The sequence below is a fragment of the Petromyzon marinus genome, unplaced genomic scaffold (assembly GCF_048934315.1).
Source record: "Petromyzon marinus isolate PM22_M1 ecotype Great Lakes invasive population unplaced genomic scaffold, UKy_Petmar_22M1.pri1.0 PM_G_Scaffold_37, whole genome shotgun sequence".
In the NCBI taxonomy this organism is placed as follows: domain Eukaryota; kingdom Metazoa; phylum Chordata; class Hyperoartia; order Petromyzontiformes; family Petromyzontidae; genus Petromyzon; species Petromyzon marinus.
In genome coordinates this window covers 1,064,272-1,091,267 of record NW_027422950.1, presented here as the reverse complement: position 1 = coordinate 1,091,267, position 26,996 = coordinate 1,064,272, and the positions used below count along the sequence as shown (strand labels likewise).

The 26,996-nt window shown below is 50.8% G+C and overlaps 2 protein-coding genes across 3 annotated transcripts; both read left to right on the top strand.

The window, feature by feature from the left end:
• Nucleotides 1-3,483: 3,483 nt before the first annotated feature.
• LOC142915953 (uncharacterized) lies at nucleotides 3,484-11,913 on the top strand. 2 transcript variants are annotated; one of them, XM_076061587.1, is made up of 8 exons: nucleotides 3,484-3,671; nucleotides 6,707-6,847; nucleotides 6,991-7,068; nucleotides 7,759-7,851; nucleotides 8,034-8,139; nucleotides 9,308-9,474; nucleotides 10,357-10,602; nucleotides 11,789-11,913. In XM_076061587.1, exons 2-8 carry the CDS (start codon nucleotides 6,757-6,759, stop codon nucleotides 11,809-11,811), a joined length of 804 nt encoding a protein of 267 aa, XP_075917702.1. In that variant the 5' UTR covers nucleotides 3,484-3,671; nucleotides 6,707-6,756; the 3' UTR covers nucleotides 11,812-11,913. The 2 variants fall into 2 exon arrangements, with proteins under 2 accessions (XP_075917702.1, XP_075917703.1); XM_076061588.1 differs by lacking the exon at nucleotides 6,991-7,068.
• Nucleotides 11,914-14,035: 2,122 nt separating this feature from the next.
• LOC142915938 (uncharacterized) lies at nucleotides 14,036-26,391 on the top strand. The gene is made up of 4 exons (XM_076061563.1): nucleotides 14,036-14,052; nucleotides 14,267-14,433; nucleotides 15,316-15,561; nucleotides 25,605-26,391. The coding sequence occupies exons 1-4, from the start codon at nucleotides 14,036-14,038 to the stop codon at nucleotides 25,790-25,792; spliced, it is 618 nt and encodes a 205-aa protein (XP_075917678.1). The 3' UTR covers nucleotides 25,793-26,391.
• Nucleotides 26,392-26,996: the final 605 nt, after the last annotated feature.

Sequence of the window (26,996 nt, the reverse complement as noted above, 5' to 3'; positions counted from 1 at the left end):
ACACCCCAATAAATAACCCAATCCACCCATACAAAATTACACTATATACACATATACATTGTACCCCCCCCCCCCCCCCCATCAACGCAGCAAGAAAACTTAACAGTGAACAACAAGAGTAACAAGAACCATTTTTACAACAAGCGGCGCATTTTGGCGCGAGTCCAATTTGCGGGTCCATCGTAGGGGGAGGGTCCGGTCGGCCCGGCAGTGGGCACCGGCTGTGCAGGTGCACCGTCTTCCGTCACCCCGGAAGGGCAAACTCCGTCCCCACCGGGTGGCGCAGGCGCGCTGGAAGCCGTCATTCTTGAGGCGCCTGAAGGTGGAACAGTTAGCGAAGCATCAGGGGCAGGTGACGAAGACGCCGTCCGGGAGTCAGCGGAGACATCACATGCTCGGCCTGTGTAATGTGGTGGAGGGACGCGCGGCGCCACAAACGGCTTCAGACGCGAGGGGTGTACGTACCAGCGGCGTTTCCCCCACTGGATACGAACGCACTGCGGCCGCATAACCTTCACAATAACCACAGGGCCCCTCCAAGGCCGCAACAATTTCGCCGAGGTCGCCAACGGCACCTGAGGGCAGTGCAGCCAGGCTTGATCGCCTGGCTTCCACGCATGTGTGCGTGATTGGCGCGATCGCAACCTCTCGTTGGCCTTCTGCCGAGAGGAAGAGTTTTGGGCCGCTGCCTCCCGCGCCTCGGTCAACCTCAGGATATTAAATTTAACGTGGTCGGCCAATTTCGATTTTCTGCTGGTTTCCGAGACGCGGAGCTGATTCGCAATTGGTGGGTCAACGTCGCGACCGTACATCAAAAAGAACGGCGAGAAGCCGGTTGCCGCGTGAGGAGCCATTCTATAGGCGGCCAAAACCCCCGGAATGTGAAGGTCCCAATCGGTCTGGGAGTCACACACCTGGTGACACAACAAAGATGTGAGCGTCCTATGCAGCCGCTCCACCATGCCATCGGTTTGTGGGTGATAGGGGGAAGTGCGAATCTTTTTTGTACCAAGAAGCGCACACACCTCGTGCAGAAGGACGCCAGAGAAGTTCTTCCCTTGGTCAGTCAGCAGCCGTTCGGGAGCACCCTTGTCGAGGACATAGCCCTGGACAAAGGCCTCGGCAACGGCTGCTGCTGACTGGTTAGCAAGAGGCCATGCCATAGGCCATCGGGTGAAATATTCCACGCCAACCAGCAGGTACTTGTTACCCCTAGGGGTCGCAGGGAAGGGCCCCAATATATCGAGTGCAACGAGTTCGTTAACCCGAGAGACCGTGATAGATTGTAGCGGTGGGCAGGCGCCTTTCGCTGGTGGTTTTCGTTGGGCGCACTGAGTGCATGCACCCAGGAGGTCATCCACATCCCTTGCCATACCCGGCCAGAAGAAATCCAGCTGGAGCACGGCAAGGGTCTTGTGGGTCCCCAGGTGCAAAAGTCGTTCGTGTGCGGCCCAAACGGCCTTACCCCGCAAAGCGGATGGCACCACAAGCCTGTGACGGCAGGCCCTCCCATCCCAATGCATTAGGAGCCCCTGGAGCAGCCCGTACGAATCAATCCCCGCGACCCCCCGCACGGAACCCCCTGCGCGACGACGCAACGCGAGGAGGGATGCGTCCTCCATCTGGAGGCGCCCCCATTCCGCAACGGACAACCCCAGCAAGGAGTCCGCACCTCCCTCCCCGACAGGACCCTCAGGCAAGGGGTCCTCAGTGGCAGCAGCGAGAACCGGGATATCTAAGGGGGGGCTATCCTCTGGCGGCTTACAACGCCCCGATCCCCTGAGACAAGCGCAATCTGAGGCGGGCGGCAGGCGAGACAGCGCATCCGCATTAGTGTGCCGAGCACCCTTCCGATATGTGGTCGTGAAATCATAATCCTGAAGAATTTCGAGCCATCGGGACAATTGCCCCGAAGGCTGTGTCACCCGCAAGGCATATTGTAATGCCGCATGGTCCGTACGGACAGTGAAATGCCGACCGTACAGGTATGGGCGATACTGTTGCATAAAAAATACAATAGCCAAGAGTTCCCGACGCGTGACGCAGTATCTCTGTTCCGCCGGAGACAAAACCCTACTGCCATAAGCCACGACGCGTTCCACACCACAGATCACCTGTGAGAGCACACCCCCAATGCCCGTATTGCTGGCGTCTGTATCGAGCAGGAAGGGTTCCGAAAAATCGGGGTAGCTCAATGGAGGGGCCCGCACGAGAGCGTCGCGAAGGGAACAAAAAGCGACCTCCTCCTCCTGGCCCCAGTGAAATTTCACTCCCTTCGCCGTCAGAGCGTGTAAGGGCTTAGCAATGGTCGCGAAATCCGCGACGAACCGCCGGTAATAAGACGCAAATCCAATGAAACTCCTGACCTCAGCCACCGAGGTGGGGGCTGGCCAGGAGCTGACACACTGCGTCTTTGCGGGATCGGTGGATATGCCCGAGCGGCTGACGATGTGCCCCAAATAGCGTACGGATTCCCGTAGCAGGTGGCACTTTTGCGGCTTAAATTTCAAATTCGCAGCACGCATTTTGAGGAACACGGCGTGCAAGCGCAAAAGGTGTTCGTCAAATGTCTTGCTGAACACGATGACGTCATCCAGATAGATCAAACAGACGTTCCACTGTAAGCCAGCCAAAACCAGTTCCATAAGGCGCTGAAATGTCGCCGGAGCGGAGTGTAATCCCATAGGTAAGTCACTGTGTGTGTATATACACTGTGTGTATACACTGTATGTGTGTGTACACTGTGTATGTGTGTACACTGTCTGTGTGTACACTGTGTGTACATTGTGTGTGTGTACACTGTGTGTGTGTACACTGTGTGTATACACTATGTGTATACACAGTGTGTACACTGTGTGTGTGTACACTGTGTGTATACAATATGTGTATACACACTGTGTGTACACTGTGTGTGTGTACACTGTGTGGGTACACTGTGTGTATGTGTACACTGTGTGTGTGTACACTGTGCGTGTAGACTGTGTGTGTGTGTTCACTGTGTGTGTATGTACACTGTGTGTATACACTGTGTGTGTGTACACTGTGTGTGTGTACACCGTGTGTGTACACAATGTGTGTACACTGTGTGTAACAGTGATCATAGGGACTGTGACCGAATTTTTAACAATAAACTACATAAATAAATTATAACACCAAAATCTAGAGCCATATTTTAGGCCACTGTCCATAGACAGTGTTGAGTCTATGGACAGTGTTGAGTCCATGGGCAGTGTTGAGTCTATGGTGCAGTTCTGAGTCTATGGTGCAGTCTTGAGTCTATGGGCAGTGTTGAGTCTATGGTGCAGTGTTGAGTCTATGGGCAGTGGTGAGTCTATGGGCAGTGTTGAGTCTATGGGCAGTGCTGAGTCTATGGGCAGTGTTGAGTCTATGGGCAGTGCTGAGTCTATGGGCAGTGTTTATCAGTTCTACAGAATCTGAGCCTCGCTCGCACTGCGTGTTCGCCTATTCGCACTACGATTTATAAAAGCGCCCTGCTAAGGCCTCACGTGATAACAGCCCCACCGAGTCGCCTGCCTGTGATTCGAGGCACGGAACGTCGAATCTCCTCCTCCACCACGACCACACGAGGACATTGTTTTGTTTATAACCTCACCACGAAGGAGGATATAGCTCAAGACCCCCTCCCCAGACACCTACGCAGCGTTGCGCTGGTGAGTGCCGCGTTGAGGCCTATTCCGGGAGTGTCACCGGTCTCGGCTAGATTGCCCAGCCGGCCGAGGCGGCACTTTGGCCGGCTACAGATGCCGCTGTCATGCGATGGTCTCCATAGAGACCTGGAAGATGGTCTCTAGGTTATGTTGTGGGTTAGCAAGCTTCCAAAGGATGCGTGAAGGCTGCCGCTAGGCTTTTGTAACGAATCTTTGCTGCGTGTTTTAAACTTGAATTATTTGCAATGCACGCGTGTCAATGTGCTCTAGAGGAGTTGTAGAACCCTAGCTGCCACTGCTATTCAGTGGCCTAAATTATGGCTCTAGATTTTGGTGTTATAATTTATTTATGTAGTTTATTGTTAAAAATTCGGTCACACTCCCTATGATCACTGTTACATTGCATTTATGGCTTTTATTTTGGTGATTTCGAAAAAAATTGTTTTGGCCATGTTTTTGTTTATTGTAGTACGGAGTTAGACTGATGGCTTTAATCTTACTTGTCTTGTGGTTGTTGTTGTTATTTGACTTGCATCCCACTGGGATTTTTGCACACAGCGTTGGTGTACGGTGCTATTTCAGGAATATTTTGATATTTTTTTCCTGTATTTTCTGTTTGCACAGTCACGTAATCACTTTAAGATGTTTTCTTGTTCATGTTTTTTGTTTGTTGCGGTTGCACCCGATTCAAGAGCCGAATGGCTCACAGGGCTATACCAAATAAATGAACTATGAACTATGCGTCGCTCAAAGACTTCACTCGAGCGCGTCGTGTTCAAGCTCGCTTTGTCTACCTTAGGAGCTTACAAAGTGCCGCCCAATAATTTACTGTGCGTCTGCCTCTTAGACCGAGTGAATCGCTTGAACAAGTGCACATTCAGAAGCGTAAACTCTGCGAGTATCTCGTTTTAAATTTAGATTTAAAGCTTTCGTGATTGCAGTAATTCATATTCTTAGCTCTTTCGGTAAAGTCACGTTGAAGGGAAACAATAAAATATATAAAACAATAAAAATTCTCACGACGTTTCGACCTGATGACGACCGTTTGTGTTATGGTCGAAACGTCGTGAGAATTTTTATTGTTTTATATATATTATTATTTTATTGTTTCCCTTCAACGTGACTTTACCGAAAGAGCTAAGAATATCTCGTTTTATTCATAGTCCGTGTTTCCAAGGATAAAACAAATTGCACATTCTCATTACCAATACATCGACCTGGCTGGCGGTCAAAGTTGCCAGGAGCCCCTTTCCCTGTCGGCTTAACATTTTTTTCAACTCAATTGTTTTTTTACACAGCTCTTGGACAGACGTGCGGCAGTGTTGGTTTCTATCCTGGAAGGTGCTCTCACTTCAGGGGCTGTTTCATTGATGGGAAAAAAAACCTGAGCTGGGGGTGTAATCAATGTTGTTTTATTGATCTAGTTTAAAACAATCAGCACGAACATCGGTGCCAAACTAACACGATGTGAGGCGCTAGATTTGAAGCTTTCGTGATGTGCAAGGATTCATACTCTGGCTTATTTTCGGTGAAGTCGCGGAGGTAAAAAAAATAAAGTTAAACCCAAGTTAAACTTTAGCAGCCTTATAGTTTACAGCAGTATGCTCTGCAAGGCAACCAGGTTGTCAGCTTAACTACTGCCTCCTGCCTCTGGTTCACGTGTGTAATGCTCTTCAACCTGCACACGGCCATCTCTCCGTCCCCAACCCCCTGCAGCATAACAGAAGGCGGCTTAACTTAGCCCCCCCCCACGGCCCTTCTTGTCTCTCCCCCCCCTTAACCTGTATACAATCTCGGGTGTCTTAGAGTTCCTCTTTGGTTCTATTCGGTAAAGTCACGTAGGTAAAAAATAAAACAAAAATCACGACGTTTCGGCCACAACACAAGCGACCTTCATCAGGTGAAAGGATCAGGCTGTCTCGAGGACAGCGCTGGAGTGAAACACAGCCACGCTCAGACCGCGACCTTTAAGCTGTCCACGGTCTGAGCGTGGCTGTGTTTCACTCCAGTGCTGCCCTCGAGACAGCCTGATCCCTTCACCTGATGAAGGCCGCTTGTGTTGTGGCCGAAACGTCGTGATTTTTGTTGTTTTATTTTTTACCTACGTGACTTTACCGAATAGAACCAAAGAGTATGGATCCTTGCAGTCACGAAAGCTTTAAATCTAGAATTGGCTTAGAGTTTTCTTCACTTGATGTAGCAATTTTTACCGTGATGGTTTCCACCTCAAGACGGAAGCTTGTGCTACTGCCTCCGAAATGTCGTGATTTTAATTGAGTTGTTTTTTTAAATTTATTTATTTTATTGATTTTTTTACCTACGTGACTTTAGCGAACAAAAAACAAAGAGTCCGATGTGAGGAGGCGTTTCCCCCAACGTTCGTTTTCTGCGGTGGCAAAAAATGCAGCCTCTGCGAAATGATGAGAACCTAAACATTTTGCTCAACGCAGGAGGAACGTGTCCATCAACGAGGGAGCTTTAGGCATGCATCCAATTGTCCCTTGTGAAGGAGGAGGTCTTTAACCCGGCATGGTTGTCACCTGGTGCACAGGAGGTCGTGGGGTTTGATACCGACCCTGACACTCCCTGCTGTATCTTTGGAGTTGACGTTTCTCGCGCCCCGCGGCCGCGTGGATTTCTCTCCCCGAGTCCTCCGGTTTTTTCCCCTCCACATTCCGAAACGCCACGCGTTTAGAGTATTTTGCCCTGAATGTCCACTTGATATCAGCCCACTATTTGTGGGCCAGGTCTCTTCTTAAAAAGAGCTATGTAGCACGGTGGTGTGCTTCACGTGGCAACATTAAACATTGGTTACTTTTATTAGTATAGATTTTTTTAAAATGATTTGTTTACTCTTCCTGTAACTCTGCACTCACGCCGTGTTTTTGTTTAGTGTTTGTTGTCATGTTTTGACCCAGTGCCACAGCTGGACATCTGTGACAAAAAGAGCTTCGTAGCGCTTTGGATTCCTCCTCTTGCAGTCTAAATAAATATCATTTCCACTGCTCCTCCTACTCCCTCCCCTTCACCCCTCCTAGCCAAGTGAAGGAAGCCTCCAGGCCGACCATCTGCCACCCCCCCCCCCCCAATGGAGGCTTTCCACACCACCACCCGTTTAGTGGCCTTGCTGGTCGTTGTGCTGGGCGACCGTCACAACCCCTTCGCCCTGCCGCTTGACCGTGAGTAGCAAACAGCGCCGCTACCCCACTTGAGACGATGCCCCCTCTCAACGCTACTCCCACTAAAGGCCATCGACTAAACTCGACACTTTTGACTTCACCAGGCAATGCCCACTGAGCTTCGTGGCTTTTATTTTTTTCAGAAGCGCCCCGGCTCTTGCAAATGATGGCTTCAACGAAGCACTTCGACGTTCAAGCGGGGCCGAGTACTCGAAACACTTGTGGGTATCTGTGTGAGTAGTGTGTGGGTCTCTGTGTGAGTAGTGTGTGGGTTTCTGTGGGTCTCACACAGAGACACAAATACTACTCACACAGAGACCCACACACTACTCACACAGAGAGACCCACACACTACTCACACAGAGAGAACCACACACTACTCACACACAGAGACCCACACACTACTCACACAGAGACCCACACACTACTCACACAGAGACCCACACACTACTCACACAGAAACCCACAGTCTACTCACACAGAGACCCACAGACTACTCACACAGAGACCCACGCACTACTAACAGAGAGACCCACAGACTACTCACACAGAGACCCACACACTACTCACACAGAGACCCACAGACTACTCACACAGAGACCCACACACTACTCACAGAGATACCCATAGACTACTCACACAGAGACCCACAGACTACTCACACAGAGACCCACACACTACTCACACAGAGACCCACACACTACTCACACAGAGACCCACAGACTACTCACACAGAGACCCACACACTACTCACACAGAGACCCACACACTACTCACACAGAGACCCACACACTACTCACACAAGAGACCCACATACTACTCACACAGAGACCCACACACTACTCACACAGAGACCCACACACTACTCACACAGAGACCCTACTAACACTCTGCTGTATTTTCGCCCGCAGCTGCGGTTATCATCTCTGGCCACGTACGGTACCAAAGAAGCTCACATGAGGTGTATGCAGCAAAGCAGCAACCTCCGGAAACACGACGGAAAGGTGCACGGTTGCGACATCACACACACACACACGTACAGGGCCCAGTTGAGTACGCAGTTTGTTAAGGTGCAACACTGCAAGTACTTGCTCGGCCCGGAGCGACCCCCCCCCCCCCCACCCTCGGGAGCGACCTCTGCCCGCTCGCTGTCTCTGCCCCCCCCCCCCACCACCGCCTCACACAGCCAACCCCCCGTCGATGTTGTCGGAGCAAGACAGGATGTACAGGGCGAGAGAGGGAGAGGCGGTGTACATGGAGTGCTCGGTGTGGCCGCCCGCCACCATCCTGTGGTGAGACCGAACGCCGCGCCTGAGCGTCCGTCCCTCTCCGCCTCTCCTCTCGCTCTCCGCTCGCTGGAGACTCTTTTTGTTTATTTCACCGCCTGATGCCCACCGAGCCGTGCAGCTGTTTTTCAGAAGCTACCCGGCCATGTCGCAAACGACGGCCCTGACGACGCGCCTCGAAGCTCCCTGTCGCGAGGGCTGTACGTGCCCTGAACTTCTTTCGCACCCTACGTGGCCAACCGTGCTAATCTGTGCCTCCGTGGATCTGGGTGTCTGTGGGTCTCTCTGTATGTGTACGTGCCCTGAACTTCTTTCGCACCCTATGTGGCCAACCGTGCTAATCAGAGGCACGAGAGCCGAGTCTGTTTTGGAATACCGCCAGCGGGTTTGCATGGCTGGCCACGTACGGAGCGAAAGAAGTTCAACATAGAACACTTCCATAGACTTCAATGCTAAAGGCTCCCATAGACTTCAATGTTAAAGGCTCCCATAGACTTCAATGTTAAAGGCTCCCATATACTTCAATGTTAAAGGCTCCCACAGACTTCAATGTTAAAGGCTCCCATAGACTTCAATGTTAAAGGCTCCCATAGACTTCAATGTTAAAGGCTTCCATAGACTTCAATGTTAAAGGCTCCCATAGACTTCACTGTTAAAGGCTCCCATAGACTTCAATGTCAAAGGCTCCCATAGACTTCAATGTCAAAGGCTCCCATAGACTTCAATGTTAAAGGCTCCCATAGGCTTCAATGTTAAAGGCTCCCATAGACTTCAATGTTAAAGGCTCCCATAGACTTCACTGTTAAAGGCTCCCATAGACTTCAATGTCAAAGGCTCCCATAGACTTCAATGTCAAAGGCTCGCATAGGCTTCAATGTTAAAGGCTCCCATAGGTTAACATTCATAATTTCGCGCGCGCTGGGGCGGGGTAGGGCGACTGTCGATGGCCGCCACGCAGACGTGGCTCAGAGCGAGAGAGCGAGAGAGGGGCACTCAACGCGGCGGAGGGCCGCGTGAACCTCGCCGCCCCAACGTCCCCCGGGACGTTCGCCTCCGCGTCTCGCGAAGCAGCCGACCCCGGATCTCAAATCCCCCGACGGCATCGCCGTCAAACCTCAACGGTTCACGCCCCCCACGCCCCCCACGCCCCCCACGCCTTCCCGCGCACCGCCAGGTTCAGGAACTACCAGAGCTTGAATGTTGAGGGCGAGCGCTTCCAGATCTTCGAGAATGGCACCCTTCACATCGTGGACTTGCGGCGCGAGGACTCGAACACTTACACCTGCTTCGCCATCAACAACCTGAACACCGGCCAGCTGCGGGCGCACCTCTCCGTGGAAGGTGAGCAAAGTCGCCGCCGGCAACAAACCCGCCGGCCGGAATCCCTCTCCGATCCAGCGCCGAGCCGTTAACCGCCGCCGCACCGCAACCGCCGCCATCGAAGACGAAGATCCCCCACCGTGTAGCCCAGGGGTAGGCAAATGTTTTGACTCGCGAGCCACAGTGCGTTCTAAAATTTGACAGAGGGGCCGGGCCAGGAACAGATGGATGGAGTGTTTGTGTGAACTAAATATAAATGACGTGTTAAAAATCATTACGTGAAAGGATTTGGCCTTTAACAGGTAGCAAAGCATTTATTTGCAAGGCAATTTAACAAATTGCACGAATCTGAACAATACAAAAACATGTCGTAACGTGACTGATCAAACATCGTGAAAACAGCGCCGTCTAATGGGGAAATGGGGGCATTACAGGAGAAAGGTAACATTTAATTTAATAATAATATTTGGACAAGTTCGGCGGGCCAGATTAAAAAGCCCAACGGGCCCTAGAAGGCCCGGGGGCCGTACATTGCCCACGTCTGGTGTAGCCTCAACAGGCCGCAGGGGCAAGCGCTGTTAGCAAGTAGCACCTGTGAAGGCCGGCACGGCGCACGAGGGGGTGGGTGGCCAGCGCCACGCCCGACCGCCTTTGTCTCCCCGGTGCTGGCGATGTTCGCCACACACCGCGCCGGGTGCTCGTTTGAGGCCGAGTCGACCTAGGGGAGGCCCAAGACGGGTTCAGATAATCATCACCGCGTGTTGGTGGCCGTGAGCGGGAATCGAACTTGGGTTCGGCCGGGTTCGTAGTGCGGCGTAGCGCGGCGTAGACCGCTACACCCGCCGCCGCCACCACCACCACCATTAACTACCACCACCATCACCCCCACAACCACCCCCACAGTGGCGTCGGACGGTGAGGAGGAGGACGAGGAGGAGGGGGACGAGGAGGAGGACGAGGAGGAGGACGAGGAGGAGGACGAGGACAAGGAGGACGAGGAGGAGGACGAGGAGGACGAGGAGGAGGGCCAGGACGATGGCAAGGAGGCCTCTACGTCCTCGCCATCGGCCCCCAGCGCCGGTAGCGGCCGTGACGGCGGTGCTGACGATGGCGAGGATGACGACGACGAGCTGTTAGCTACCTCGCCAGGTACGCGGGAGGGCGGCGGCTTGGATCGTCTGTCCACCCTGACGATGCAAATGGCCGTGGTCAGCCCAATGAGGTCGGCGGCGCGGAAAGTCCTGGGTTTTAAAAAAACTGGGTTTCTGGCCACCCCGTGAATCTCCATTGGCTGCTCGGGTTCCCAAGTGCTTGCTCCATTCATGCTTGGATTCAATGTTAAAGGCTCCCATAGACTTCAATGTTAAAGACTCCCATAGACTTCAATGTTAAAGGCTCCCATAGACTTCAATGTTAAAGGCTCCCATAGACTTCAATGTTAAAGGCTCCCATAGTCTTCAATGTTAAAGGCTCCCATAGACTTCAATGTTAAAGGCTCCCATAGACTTCAATGTTAAAGGCTCCCATAGTCTTCAATGTTAAAGGCTCCCATAGACTTCAATGTTAAAGGCTCCCATAGTCTTCAATGTTAAAGGCTCCCATAGACTTCACTGTTAAAGGCTCCCATAGACTTCACTGTTAAAGGCTCCCACAGACTTCAATATTAAAGGCTCCGACAGACTTCAATGTTAAAGGCTCCCATAGACTTCAATGTTAAAGGCTCCCATAGACTTCCATGTTAAAGGCTCCCATAGTCTTCAATGTTAAAGGCTCCCATATACTTCAATGTTAAAGGCTCCCATATACTTCAATATTAAAGGCTCCCATAGGCTTCAATGTTAAAGGCTCCCATAGACTTCAATGTTAAAGGCTCCCATAGACTTCAATGTTAAAGGCTCCCATAGACTTCAATGTTAAAGGCTCCCATAGACTTCAATGTTAAAGGCTCCCATAGACTTCAATGTTAAAGGCTCCCATAGACTTCAATGTCAAAGGCTCCCATAGACTTCAATGTCAAAGGCTCGCATAGGCTTCAATGTTAAAGGCTCCCATAGGTTAACATTTATAATTTCGCGCGCGCTGGGGCGGGGTAGGGCGACTGTCGATGGCCGCCACGCAGACGTGGCTCAGAGCGAGAGAGCGAGAGAGGGGCACTCAACGCGGCGGAGGGCCGCGTGAACCTCGCCGCCCCAACGTCCCCCGGGACGTTCGCCTCCGCGTCTCGCGAAGCAGCCGACCCCGGATCTCAAATCCCCCGACGGCATCGCCGTCAAACCTCAACGGTTCACGCCCCCCACGCCCCCCACGCCCCCCACGCCTTCCCGCGCACCGCCAGGTTCAGGAACTACCAGAGCTTGAATGTTGAGGGCGAGCGCTTCCAGATCTTCGAGAATGGCACCCTTCACATCGTGGACTTGCGGCGCGAGGACTCGAACACTTACACCTGCTTCGCCATCAACAACCTGAACACCGGCCAGCTGCGGGCGCACCTCTCCGTGGAAGGTGAGCAAAGTCGCCGCCGGCAACAAACCCGCCGGCCGGAATCCCTCTCCGATCCGGCGCCGAGCCGTTAACCGCCGCCGCACCGCAACCGCCGCCATCGAAGACGAAGATCCCCCACCGTGTAGCCCAGGGGTAGGCAAATGTTTTGACTCGCGAGCCACAGTGCGTTCTAAAATTTGACAGAGGGGCCGGGCCAGGAACAGATGGATGGAGTGTTTGTGTGAACTAAATATAAATGACGTGTTAAAAATCATTACGTGAAAGGATTTGGCCTTTAACAGGTAGCAAAGCATTTATTTGCAAGGCAATTTAACAAATTGCACGAATCTGAACAATACAAAAACATGTCGTAACGTGACTGATCAAACATCGTGAAAACAGCGCCGTCTAATGGGGAAATGGGGGCATTACAGGAGAAAGGTAACATTTAATTTAATAATATTTGGACAAGTTCGGCGGGCCAGATTAAAAAGCCCAACGGGCCCTAGAAGGCCCGGGGGCCGTACATTGCCCACGTCTGGTGTAGCCTCAACAGGCCGCAGGGGCAAGCGCTGTTAGCAAGTAGCACCTGTGAAGGCCGGCACGGCGCACGAGGGGGTGGGTGGCCAGCGCCACGCCCGACCGCCTTTGTCTCCCCGGTGCTGGCGATGTTCGCCACACACCGCGCTGGGTGCTCGTTTGAGGCCGAGTCGACCTAGGGGAGGCCCAAGACGGGTTCAGATAATCATCACCGCGTGTTGGTGGCCGTGAGCGGGAATCGAACTTGGGTTCGGCCGGGTTCGTAGTGCGGCGTAGCGCGGCGTAGACCGCTACACCCGCCGCCGCCACCACCACCACCATTAACTACCACCACCATCACCCCCACAACCACCCCCACAGTGGCGTCGGACGGTGAGGAGGAGGACGAGGAGGAGGGGGACGAGGAGGAGGACGAGGAGGAGGACGAGGAGGAGGACGAGGACAAGGAGGACGAGGAGGAGGACGAGGAGGACGAGGAGGAGGGCCAGGACGATGGCAAGGAGGCCTCTACGTCCTCGCCATCGGCCCCCAGCGCCGGTAGCGGCCGTGACGGCGGTGCTGACGATGGCGAGGATGACGACGACGAGCTGTTAGCTACCTCGCCAGGTACGCGGGAGGGCGGCGGCTTGGATCGTCTGTCCACCCTGACGATGCAAATGGCCGTGGTCAGCCCAATGAGGTCGGCGGCGCGGAAAGTCCTGGGTTTTAAAAAAACTGGGTTTCTGGCCACCCCGTGAATCTCCATTGGCTGCTCGGGTTCCCAAGTGCTTGCTCCATTCATGCTTGGATTCAATGTTAAAGGCTCCCATAGACTTCAATGTTAAAGACTCCCATAGACTTCAATGTTAAAGGCTCCCATAGACTTCAATGTTAAAGGCTCCCATAGACTTCAATGTTAAAGGCTCCCATAGTCTTCAATGTTAAAGGCTCCCATAGACTTCAATGTTAAAGGCTCCCATAGACTTCAATGTTAAAGGCTCCCATAGTCTTCAATGTTAAAGGCTCCCATAGACTTCAATGTTAAAGGCTCCCATAGTCTTCAATGTTAAAGGCTCCCATAGACTTCACTGTTAAAGGCTCCCATAGACTTCACTGTTAAAGGCTCCCACAGACTTCAATATTAAAGGCTCCGACAGACTTCAATGTTAAAGGCTCCCATAGACTTCAATGTTAAAGGCTCCCATAGACTTCCATGTTAAAGGCTCCCATAGTCTTCAATGTTAAAGGCTCCCATATACTTCAATGTTAAAGGCTCCCATATACTTCAATATTAAAGGCTCCCATAGGCTTCAATGTTAAAGGCTCCCATAGACTTCAATGTTAAAGGCTCCCATAGACTTCAATGTTAAAGGCTCCCATAGACTTCAATGTTAAAGGCTCCCATAGACTTCAATGTTAAAGGCTCCCATAGACTTCAATGTTAAAGGCTCCCATAGACTTCAATGTCAAAGGCTCCCATAGACTTCAATGTCAAAGGCTCGCATAGGCTTCAATGTTAAAGGCTCCCATAGGTTAACATTTATAATTTCGCGCGCGCTGGGGCGGGGTAGGGCGACTGTCGATGGCCGCCACGCAGACGTGGCTCAGAGCGAGAGAGCGAGAGAGGGGCACTCAACGCGGCGGAGGGCCGCGTGAACCTCGCCGCCCCAACGTCCCCCGGGACGTTCGCCTCCGCGTCTCGCGAAGCAGCCGACCCCGGATCTCAAATCCCCCGACGGCATCGCCGTCAAACCTCAACGGTTCACGCCCCCCACGCCCCCCACGCCCCCCACGCCTTCCCGCGCACCGCCAGGTTCAGGAACTACCAGAGCTTGAATGTTGAGGGCGAGCGCTTCCAGATCTTCGAGAATGGCACCCTTCACATCGTGGACTTGCGGCGCGAGGACTCGAACACTTACACCTGCTTCGCCATCAACAACCTGAACACCGGCCAGCTGCGGGCGCACCTCTCCGTGGAAGGTGAGCAAAGTCGCCGCCGGCAACAAACCCGCCGGCCGGAATCCCTCTCCGATCCGGCGCCGAGCCGTTAACCGCCGCCGCACCGCAACCGCCGCCATCGAAGACGAAGATCCCCCACCGTGTAGCCCAGGGGTAGGCAAATGTTTTGACTCGCGAGCCACAGTGCGTTCTAAAATTTGACAGAGGGGCCGGGCCAGGAACAGATGGATGGAGTGTTTGTGTGAACTAAATATAAATGACGTGTTAAAAATCATTACGTGAAAGGATTTGGCCTTTAACAGGTAGCAAAGCATTTATTTGCAAGGCAATTTAACAAATTGCACGAATCTGAACAATACAAAAACATGTCGTAACGTGACTGATCAAACATCGTGAAAACAGCGCCGTCTAATGGGGAAATGGGGGCATTACAGGAGAAAGGTAACATTTAATTTAATAATAATATTTGGACAAGTTCGGCGGGCCAGATTAAAAAGCCCAACGGGCCCTAGAAGGCCCGGGGGCCGTACATTGCCCACGTCTGGTGTAGCCTCAACAGGCCGCAGGGGCAAGCGCTGTTAGCAAGTAGCACCTGTGAAGGCCGGCACGGCGCACGAGGGGGTGGGTGGCCAGCGCCACGCCCGACCGCCTTTGTCTCCCCGGTGCTGGCGATGTTCGCCACACACCGCGCCGGGTGCTCGTTTGAGGCCGAGTCGACCTAGGGGAGGCCCAAGACGGGTTCAGATAATCATCACCGCGTGTTGGTGGCCGTGAGCGGGAATCGAACTTGGGTTCGGCCGGGTTCGTAGTGCGGCGTAGCGCGGCGTAGACCGCTACACCCGCCGCCGCCACCACCACCACCATTAACTACCACCACCATCACCCCCACAACCACCCCCACAGTGGCGTCGGACGGTGAGGAGGAGGACGAGGAGGAGGGGGACGAGGAGGAGGACGAGGAGGAGGACGAGGAGGAGGACGAGGACAAGGAGGACGAGGAGGAGGACGAGGAGGACGAGGAGGAGGGCCAGGACGATGGCAAGGAGGCCTCTACGTCCTCGCCATCGGCCCCCAGCGCCGGTAGCGGCCGTGACGGCGGTGCTGACGATGGCGAGGATGACGACGACGAGCTGTTAGCTACCTCGCCAGGTACGCGGGAGGGCGGCGGCTTGGATCGTCTGTCCACCCTGACGATGCAAATGGCCGTGGTCAGCCCAATGAGGTCGGCGGCGCGGAAAGTCCTGGGTTTTAAAAAAACTTGGTTTCTGGCCACCCCATGAATCTCCATTGGCTGCTCGGGTTCCCAAGTGCTTGCTCCATTCATGCTTGGATTCAATGTTAAAGGCTCCCATAGACTTCAATGTTAAAGGCTCCCATAGACTTCAATGTTAAAGACTCCCATAGACTTCAATGTTAAAGGCTCCCATAGACTTCAATGTTAAAGGCTCCCATAGACTTCAATGTTAAAGGCTCCCATAGTCTTCAATGTTAAAGGCTCCCATAGACTTCAATGTTAAAGGCTCCCATAGACTTCAATGTTAAAGGCTCCCATAGTCTTCAATGTTAAAGGCTCCCATAGACTTCAATGTTAAAGGCTCCCATAGTCTTCAATGTTAAAGGCTCCCATAGACTTCACTGTTAAAGGCTCCCATAGACTTCACTGTTAAAGGCTCCCACAGACTTCAATATTAAAGGCTCCGACAGACTTCAATGTTAAAGGCTCCCATAGACTTCAATGTTAAAGGCTCCCATAGACTTCCATGTTAAAGGCTCCCATAGTCTTCAATGTTAAAGGCTCCCATATACTTCAATGTTAAAGGCTCCCATATACTTCAATATTAAAGGCTCCCATAGGCTTCAATGTTAAAGGCTCCCATAGACTTCAATGTTAAAGGCTCCCATAGACTTCAATGTTAAAGGCTCCCATAGACTTCAATGTTAAAGGCTCCCATAGACTTCAATGTTAAAGGCTCCCATAGACTTCAATGTTAAAGGCTCCCATAGACTTCAATGTCAAAGGCTCCCATAGACTTCAATGTCAAAGGCTCGCATAGGCTTCAATGTTAAAGGCTCCCATAGGTTAACATTTATAATTTCGCGCGCGCTGGGGCGGGGTAGGGCGACTGTCGATGGCCGCCACGCAGACGTGGCTCAGAGCGAGAGAGCGAGAGAGGGGCACTCAACGCGGCGGAGGGCCGCGTGAACCTCGCCGCCCCAACGTCCCCCGGGACGTTCGCCTCCGCGTCTCGCGAAGCAGCCAACCCCGGATCTCAAATCCCCCGACGGCATCGCCGTCAAACCTCAACGGTTCACGCCCCCCACGCCCCCCACGCCCCCCACGCCTTCCCGCGCACCGCCAGGTTCAGGAACTACCAGAGCTTGAATGTTGAGGGCGAGCGCTTCCAGATCTTCGAGAATGGCACCCTTCACATCGTGGACTTGCGGCGCGAGGACTCGAACACTTACACCTGCTTCGCCATCAACAACCTGAACACCGGCCAGCTGCGGGCGCACCTCTCCGTGGAAGGTGAGCAAAGTCGCCGCCGGCAACAAACCCGCCGGCCGGAATCCCTCTCCGATCCGGCGCCGAGCCGTTAACCGCCGCCGCACCGCAACCGCCGCCATCGAAGACGAAGATCCCCCACCGTGTAGCCCAGGGGTAGGCAAATGTTTTGACTCGCGAGCCACAGTGCGTTCTAAAATTTGACAGAGGGGCCGGGCCAGGAACAGATGGATGGAGTGTTTGTGTGAACTAAATATAAATGACGTGTTAAAAATCATTACGTGAAAGGATTTGGCCTTTAACAGGTAGCAAAGCATTTATTTGCAAGGCAATTTAACAAATTGCACGAATCTGAACAATACAAAAACATGTCGTAACGTGACTGATCAAACATCGTGAAAACAGCGCCGTCTAATGGGGAAATGGGGGCATTACAGGAGAAAGGTAACATTTAATTTAATAATAATATTTGGACAAGTTTGGCGGGCCAGATTAAAAAGCCCAACGGACCCTAGAAGGCCCGGGGGCCGTACATTGCCCACGTCTGGTGTAGCCTCAACAGGCCGCAGGGGCAAGCGCTGTTAGCAAGTAGCACCTGTGAAGGCCGGCACGGCGCACGAGGGGGTGGGTGGCCAGCGCCACGCCCGACCGCCTTTGTCTCCCCGGTGCTGGCGATGTTCGCCACACACCGCGCCGGGTGCTCGTTTGAGGCCGAGTCGACCTAGGGGAGGCCCAAGACGGGTTCAGATAATCATCACCGCGTGTTGGTGGCCGTGAGCGGGAATCGAACTTGGGTTCGGCCGGGTTCGTAGCGCGGCGTAGCGCGGCGTAGACCGCTACACCCGCCGCCGCCACCACAACCACCATTAACTACCACCACCATCACCCCCACAACCACCCCCACAGTGGCGTCGGACGGTGAGGAGGAAGACGAGGAGGAGGGGGACGAGGAGGAGGACGAGGAGGAGGACGAGGAGGAGGACGAGGACAAGGAGGACGAGGAGGACGAGGAGGAGGGCCAGGACGATGGCAAGGAGGCCTCTACGTCCTCGCCATCGGCCCCCAACGCCGGTAGCGGCCGTGACGGCGGTGCTGACGATGGCGAGGATGACGACGACGAGCTGTTAGCTACCTCGTCAGGTACGCGGGAGGGCGGCGGCTTGGATCGTCTGTCCACCCTGACGATGCAAATGGCCGTGGTCAGCCCAATGAGGTCGGCGGCGCGGAAAGTCTTGGGTTTTAAAAAAACTGGGTTTCTGGCCACCCCGTGAATCTCCATTGGCTGCTCGGGTTCCCAAGTGCTTGCTCCATTCATGCTTGGATTCAATGTTAAAGGCTCCCATAGACTTCAATGTTAAAGGCTCCCATAGACTTCAATGTTAAAGACTCCCATAGACTTCAATGTTAAAGGCTCCCATAGACTTCAATGTTAAAGGCTCCCATAGACTTCAATGTTAAAGGCTCCCATAGTCTTCAATGTTAAAGGCTCCCATAGACTTCAATGTTAAAGGCTCCCATAGACTTCAATGTTAAAGGCTCCCATAGTCTTCAATGTTAAAGGCTCCCATAGACTTCAATGTTAAAGGCTCCCATAGTCTTCAATGTTAAAGGCTCCCATAGACTTCACTGTTAAAGGCTCCCATAGACTTCACTGTTAAAGGCTCCCACAGACTTCAATATTAAAGGCTCCGACAGACTTCAATGTTAAAGGCTCCCATAGACTTCAATGTTAAAGGCTCCCATAGACTTCCATGTTAAAGGCTCCCATAGTCTTCAATGTTAAAGGCTCCCATATACTTCAATGTTAAAGGCTCCCATATACTTCAATATTAAAGGCTCCCATAGGCTTCAATGTTAAAGGCTCCCATAGACTTCAATGTTAAAGGCTCCCATAGACTTCAATGTTAAAGGCTCCCATAGACTTCAATGTTAAAGGCTCCCATAGACTTCAATGTTAAAGGCTCCCATAGACTTCAATGTTAAATACTCCCATAGACTTCAATGTTAAAGGCTCCCATAGACTTCAATGTTAAAGGCTCCCATAGACTTCAATGTTAAAGGCTCCCATAGTCTTCAATGTTAAAGGCTCCCATAGACTTCAATGTTAAAGGTTCCCATAGACTTCAATGTCAAAGGCTCCCATAGACTTCAATGTTAAAGGCTCCCATAGACTTCAATGTTAAAGGCTCCCATAGTCTTCAATGTTAAAGGCTCCCATAGTCTTCAATGTTAAAGGCTCCCATAGACTTCAATGTTAAAGGCTCCCATAGTCTTCAATGTTAAAGGCTCCCATAGACTTCACTGTTAAAGGCTCCCATAGACTTCACTGTTAAAGGCTCCCACAGACTTCAATATTAAAGGCTCCGACAGACTTCAATGTTAAAGGCTCCCATAGACTTCAATGTTAAAGGCTCCCATAGACTTCCATGTTAAAGGCTCCCATAGTCTTCAATGTTAAAGGCTCCCATATACTTCAATGTTAAAGGCTCCCATATACTTCAATATTAAAGGCTCCCATAGGCTTCAATGTTAAAGGCTCCCATAGACTTCAATGTTAAAGGCTCCCATAGACTTCAATGTTAAAGGCTCCCATAGACTTCAATGTTAAAGGCTCCCATAGACTTCAATGTTAAAGGCTCCCATAGACTTCAATGTTAAATACTCCCATAGACTTCAATGTTAAAGGCTCCCATAGACTTCAATGTTAAAGGCTCCCATAGACTTCAATGTTAAAGGCTCCCATAGTCTTCAATGTTAAAGGCTCCCATAGACTTCAATGTTAAAGGTTCCCATAGACTTCAATGTCAAAGGCTCCCATAGACTTCAATGTTAAAGGCTCCCATAGTCTTCAATGTTAAAGGCTCCCATAGACTTCAATGTTAAAGGCTCCCATAGTCTTCAATGTTAAAGGCTCCCATAGACTTCACTGTTAAAGGCTCCCATAGACTTCATTGTTAAAGGCTCCCACAGACTTCAATGTTAAAGGCTCCCACAGACTTCAATGTTAAAGGCTCCCACAGACTTCAATGTTAAAGGCTCCCACATACTTCAATGTTAAAGGCTCCCACAGACTTCAATGTTAAAGGCTCCCACAGACTTCAATGTTAAAGGCTCCCATAGACTTCAATGTTAAAGGCTCCCATAGACTTCAATGTTAAAGGCTCCCATAGACTTCAATGTTAAAGGCTCCCATAGACTTCAATGTTAAAGGCTCCCATAGACTTCACTGTTAAAGGCTCCCATAGACTTCACTGTTAAAGGCTCCCATAGACTTCACTGTTAAAGGCTCCCATAGACTTCACTGTTAAAGGCTCCCATAGACTTCACTGTTAAAGGCTCCCACAGACTTCAATGTTAAAGGCTCCCACAGACTTCAATGTTAAAGGCTCCCACAGACTTCAATGTTAAAGGCTCCCACAGACTTCAATGTTAAAGGCTCCCATAGACTTCAATGTTAAAGGATCCCATAGACTTCAATGTTAAAGGCTCCCATAGACTTCAATGTTAAAGGCTCCCATAGACTTCAATGTTAAAGGCTCCCATAGACTTCAATGTTAAAGGCTCCCATAGACTTCACTGTTAAAGGCTCCCATAGACTTCACTGTTAAAGGCTCCCATAGACTTCACTGTTAAAGGCTCCCATATACTTCACTGTTAAAGGCTCCCATAGACTTCACTGTTAAAGGCTCCCATAGACTTCACTGTTAAAGGCTCCCATAGACTTCAATGTTAAAGGCTCCCATAGACTTCAATGTTAAAGGCTCCCATATACTTCAATATTAAAGGCTCCCATAGGCTTCAATGTTAAAGGCTCCCATATACTTCAATGTTAAAGGCTCCCATAGACTTCACTGTTAAAGGCTCCCATAGACTTCACTGTTAAAGGCTCCCATAGACTTCACTGTTAAAGGCTCCCATAGGCTTCACTGTTAAAGGCTCCCATAGACTTCACTGTTAAAGGCTCCCATAGACTTCACGGTTAAAGGCTCCCATAGACTGCACTGTTAAAGGCTCCCATAGACTTCACTGTTAAAGGCTCCCATAGACTTCACTGTTAAAGGCTCCCACAGACTTCAATGTTAAAGGCTCCCACAGACATCAATTTTAAAGGCTCCCACAGACTTCAATGTTAAAGGCTCCCATAGACTTCAATGTTAAAGGCTCCCATAGACTTCAATGTTAAAGGCTCCGATAGACTTCAATGTTAAAGGCTCCCATAGTCTTCAATGTTACAGGCTCCCATAGACTTCAATGTTAAAGGCTCCCACAGACTTCAATGTTAAAGGCTCCCACAGACTTCAATGTTAAAGGATCCCACAGACTTCAATGTTAAAGGCTCCCACAGACTTCAATGTTAAAGGCTCCCACAGACTTCAATGTTAAAGGCTCCCACAGACTTCAATGTTAAAGGCTCCCATAGACTTCAATGTTAAAGGCTCCCATAGACTTCAATGTTAAAGGCTCCCATAGACTTCAATGTTAAAGGCTCCCATATACTTCAATATCAAAGGCTCCCATAGGCTTCAATGTTAAAGGCTCCCATATACTTCAATGTTAAAGGCTCCCATAGACTTCACTGTTAAAGGCTCCCATAGACTTCACTGTTAAAGGCTCCCATAGACTTCACTGTTAAAGGCTCCCATAGGCTTCACTGTTAAAGGCTCCCATAGACTTCACTGTTAAAGGCTCCCATAGACTTCACTGTTAAAGGCTCCCATAGACTGCACTGTTAAAGGCTCCCATAGACTTCACTGTTAAAGGCTCCCATAGACTTCACTGTTAAAGGCTCCCACAGACTTCAATGTTAATGGCTCCCACAGACATCAATTTTAAAGGCTCCCACAGACTTCAATGTTAAAGGCTCCCATAGACTTCAATGTTAAAGGCTCCCATAGACTTCAATGTTAAAGGCTCCGATAGACTTCAATGTTAAAGGCTCCCATAGTCTTCAATGTTACAGGCTCCCATAGACTTCAATGTTAAAGGCTCCCACAGACTTCAATGTTAAAGGCTCCCACAGGCTTCAATGTTAAAGGATCCCACAGACTTCAATGTTAAAGGCTCCCACAGACTTCAATGTTAAAGGCTCCCACAGACTTCAATGTTAAAGGCTCCCACAGACTTCAATGTTAAAGGCTCCCATAGACTTCAATGTTAAAGGCTCCCATAGACTTCAATGTTAAAGGCTCCCATAGACTTCAATGTTAAAGGCTGCCATAGACTTCAATGTTAAAGGCTCCCATAGACTTCACTGTTAAAGGCTCCCACAGACTTCAATGTTAAAGGCTCCCACAGACATCAATTTTAAAGGCTCCCACAGACTTCAATGTTAAAGGCTCCCATAGACTTCACTGTTAAAGGCTCCGATAGACTTCAATGTTAAAGGCTCCGATAGACTTCAATGTTAAAGGCTCCGATAGACTTCAATGTTAAAGGCTCCGATAGACTTCAATGTTAAAGGCTCCCACAGACTTCAATGTTAAAGGCTCCCATAGACTTCACTGTTAAAGGGTCCCATAGACTTCAATGTTAAAGGCTCCCATAGACTCACGGAGGTGCACACATCGAGGGCAGTCAACAAAGTTCCGGTCAAACGGAGATAAAAGAACGCTTTGAAAATAAAAAAGATTCTCAGCATCGCAACTCTGGGCAGGGGTTTGCTGTTTTGGCAAAGAGCGTTGTTGACACTCGGGTGTTGGTGGTGGTGGTGGTGGTCCACCGCTCACCGCAGAGGAGTTACAATCGGGCACCCGACGTCGATGATGTGACAGTCGGCGTTTTAATTTACCAAATAGTTTTAAACGTAGTGTTATGGATCGTCTCTCTGAATGATTGGGTGAGTGGCAGAGTGAACAAGTGAGGAAGAGGTTTCAGTCTCAACTACCAACAACCTCCAACAAATCTTCCATCCCCTAGGACAGGGGTCGGGAACCTTTTTGACTAAGAGAGCCATGAAAGCAAAAAATTTGGAAATTTATTTCAGTGAGAGCCATATAATATATTTTAAAAGTGAATTCAACTAAATGTCAGTATAATAAGCCTCTGAATTTATTCTTTTAAATAATGTTGTTATAACACTCACCATTAATGCGACTTCTGGTGCTGCATGGATTTGCTGATGTCTTTGTAGTCGGGTTGGTACTTGGTGAGGTTAAGCTTCATGCAAGCGTTGAGGCTTTCATCCGTTAAACGTGATCGTAGGTTGGACTTGATGTTTTTAAGATGTGAGAATGACTGCTCACATGCATACGTAGATCCAAACATGGTCAATACAGCAATACTCACACGCTGCAGTGTGTGGTATGTGACAGGAAGCGCGTTCCAAGTTTTGAGAATCAGCTGGTCTTCGGGTTGGAGTTTTTTCATTTCTGTCCACATGTGCTTGCTCGCCAACTCCGCTTTCTGTCGTGTGATTCTTTCCAAATCTTCATTCAGTGACTTGAACTTATTCACCCACATGTCTGAGGCCTTCAGGTCAGCCACTTCTGCTTCAAAATCTCTGACGGAGACACCAGGGATGTAATTCAGGTCGGCTGTGTTCAGTGAACACTCGTTTGGATGGGTGATGAACTTAAAAAGACGAGTGTGCTCACGAAATTCTCCAAAGCGTGCTTTGAAGGACTGTAGGAGACTGGATGTGCAGCCAGCTAGCTGGTGGAGATCAAGGTTTTGAATGGGCTCACTTGCTGTGCATGCATCTTTAAATTGGCTCAGTTTTTCAAAATGTAGTAAACGACCTGTTTCAAGATCCGTGATGAAAAGCTCCAGCTTGTTTTCAAAAGCAAATACAGCTTGTTGAAGGGATAACACTGTATTTCCAATGCCTTGCATTTTCACGTTGAGCTGGTTCAGATGTTCAGTCAGATCTACGAGATAGTAAAACTTGAGGAGCCACTCGGTGTCGGCTAGCTCAGGATGCCCGACGCCTTTCATTTCAAGGAAAGTCCGGATTTCGTTCAGGCAAGCCGCAAAACGGCTAAGCACCTTCCCTCTTGACAACCAACGCACATTGCTGTGCAAAAGCAGACCAGGATAGTTATTTACAACTTCATCCAGCAGTGTTTTAAACTGGCGATCATTTAAGGCTCGGGCAACAATAAAGTTGATCACACGAATGACCAGCGACATCACTTCGCCAAACTGCCTGTCACACATCTGAGCACAAAGTGCCTCCTGGTGTATAATGCAATGGAAACTTAGGATGGGTCTATTTTCATGTTCACGGAGAAGCGCCACAAATCCTTTGTTTTTCCCCACCATACACGGAGCACCATCAGTACACACTGAGAGAAGTTTATCCATAGGTAGACTTTTTTCTTGAGCAAACTCCATGAAAGACTTGAATAAATCCTCACCTCTTGTGGACCCTTTTAATGGCAGAACAGCAAGACTTTCTTCGCGCAGTGTGTCACCAACAGCATATCTTGCAATCACGCTGAACTGCGACAAATGGCTCACGTCTGTTGACTCATCCAAAGCCAGAGAAAAGAACGGCGCTGCATTTATGTCCTTCACTTGCGTTTCCTCCACTTTGTTTGCCATCACGATGGTACGATCATGAACAGTTCTTGCCGACAGAGGCATGTCTTGTATCCGTTTGATTATCTTGTCTTTGTTCGGAAGATCATCAAAAAGTTCATTGGCTACATCCAGCATGAACGTTTTAGCATACTCGCCATCTGTGAATGGTTTTCCGTTCCTCACTATTGCTAAAGAACCAGCAAAGCTAGCCAAATTATAGTCACCTTGCCGGGTCCATACGCGGAGTTGCTGCTGGCTAGCTTGCACCCTGCTCAGAAGCTCTTGGCACGCTTTCTTTCTGCTGTCTCCCGCAGGGTATTTTGATGCAAAGGTAGCGTGGCGCGTGTCGAAGTGCCGCTTTACATTCGACCGTTTCAACGATGTAATTTTGTCATTGCAAATTAGACACACCGCAGAACCCGCTCTCTCCACAAAGGCGAATTCTTCGGTCCAGTCGTCCTGAAATGTACGATACTCGTCGTCTTTTTTTCTTTTCGCCATCTTCTTCGTCGAAGGGTTAGCTTTGAGCTAATGACCGAGCAGACACAGTCTCAGACTGATTCAAAAGGGGGTGTTTACCTGTTTTACCCAGCAACGGCAAACGTAGGCCAGTATCATCCAATTAAAATAATGGACAATTGCTCCTGCAGCCCTGAACAGGACATGCGCAGTGAAAAATCGATGGATGGATTAAAACAAGTGAGAATATTTTGTTTTATCTGCGAGCCATATGCAATCATCAAAAGAGCCACATCTGGCTCGCGAGCCATAGGTTCTCGACCCCTGCCCTAGGAGGTGGTGGTGTTGGTGGTGGTGGAGATGGTGGCGGTGGTGTTGGTGGTGTTGGTGGTGGTGGTGTTGGTGATGGTGGTGTTGGTGGTGTTGGTGGTGGTGGTGTTGGTGTTAGTGGTGTTGGTGGTGTTAGTGTTGTTGGTGGTGTTGGTGGTGGTGGTGTTGGTGGTGTTGGTGGTGGTGTTGGTGTTGGTGGTGTTGGTGGTGGTGTTGGTGGTGGTGTTGGTGGTGGTGTTGGTGGTGATGTTGGTGGTGTTGGTGGTGGTGGAGATGGAGGAGGAGGCGGAGGGTTGTAAGAGGCCCCCCGGTACTCGTACATTGCTCTCATCATAGCGATGGCGACTGACGTCTCGTTTCTCCGCTTGCCCCTTTGCAGCGGCGACGACATCATCAGCGACGTCATCAGCGGCGACGACGTCATCAGCGACGACGTCAGCGGCGGCGACGACGTCAGCGGGGCGGGCGTCTGCCACCAGCAAGGCGTCTTGCTGCCCCGGTGCCGCTTGGGCCACGGCGCTTCTGCTCACGCTGGTGCCGTCGTTGGCGCGCGGCGGCGACGTCTAGAAGGAAGCTTTTCTTTCTCGCTCTCGCAAAAATCTTTACGATTTGCGATGCCCCGTTGCGTTCCGACATCGTTTCTCGTTTCCACGCATTCACGTTGTCCGAGTTTTATTGGGGGAGAAAAGTGACGCGCCGTGTGCCCGCGACGTCTCGCGGAGAGCCGTCTTGCGTGACGATTTTAAACGCGAGTTGCGACTGAGTCATGCCCTGAAGTTGTTCCGTGCTGCTGCTGCTGCCGTGCTGAAGACGTAATGATAAAGGCGCCAAGTTAGCTGTTGCTGCTGTTGTTGACACAAATGTTGCCGTTGTTGATGGTCCAGCTGAGGCAGGGAGAAGCTGCCTTAGTCTTGCGGGGCGAACGCTGTTGTGGATCTGGTGGGGGGGGGGGGGCGCTGTGGTGCTCTGTGAGTGATGTACAGCAACGGGAGACTAGAGTCTTGTGCGTCCGTCTCGTCTCACACGCTTAGGTGAGGACATCACTGATTAAGAATATTATTTTGTTACCAGGTTAAGAAGGGCCCACAACTGGGGCCTATCATTGGCTTCCGATTTCACCGATTTTCCTCGAGTCGAAATAAAAACATCTGATTGTGAATATAACAGCACGAGCTTTAACTACCCGGCTTCGCCCGGGACTTGGATTCACCACGTCCGGCCACCTTTGTCTCCCGATGTTCACACCACAACATTTACACGTTTGAGGCTGACTCGACCTAGGGGAGGCCCAGGACCGGTTGAAATAATCGTCACCGGTGGTGGCCGTGAGCGGGAATCGAACTCGGGTCGCCGGGTTCGTAGCGCAGCGTAGCGCTAACCACTACACTACCGCTCCCCCCCCCACACACAGACACACACAGACACACACACAGCCACACACAGACACACAGACACACACACAGACACACACAGACACACACACAGACACACACACAGACACACACACAGACACACACAGACACACACACAGACACACACAGACAACGCTAACCGCTACACTACAATGCGTTACGCTTCCACGTGCGCGGGTCACGTGACAGATTTGATGTCACAGCTCACTTGCCGTGCAAAAAATAAATGCATTATTGAGCTCCCCCCCCCCCCCCCCCCCCCCCCTAAAATAGAAGCTAAAAGTGTATTTTTATAATGTTTGCACGGTGTACAGTCTGGAAAGTACCCACATGGCAAATTTTAAGTTTGTTGAATGTCG

Coding starts and splice junctions, on each gene's coding strand:
- LOC142915953 (XM_076061587.1), top strand. CDS start 6,757: ATGGAGGCTTTCCACACCACCACCCGTTTAGTGGCCTTGCTGGTCGTT. Junction 6,848..6,990: donor CTTCGCCCTGCCGCTTGACC/GTGAGTAGCAAA, acceptor TATTTTTTTCAG/AAGCGCCCCGGCTCTTGCAA. Junction 7,069..7,758: donor GCCGAGTACTCGAAACACTT/GTGGGTATCTGT, acceptor TTTCGCCCGCAG/CTGCGGTTATCATCTCTGGC.
- LOC142915938 (XM_076061563.1), top strand. Junction 14,434..15,315: donor GGCGCACCTCTCCGTGGAAG/GTGAGCAAAGTC, acceptor CCACCCCCACAG/TGGCGTCGGACGGTGAGGAG. Junction 15,562..25,604: donor GCTGTTAGCTACCTCGCCAG/GTACGCGGGAGG, acceptor GCCCCTTTGCAG/CGGCGACGACATCATCAGCG.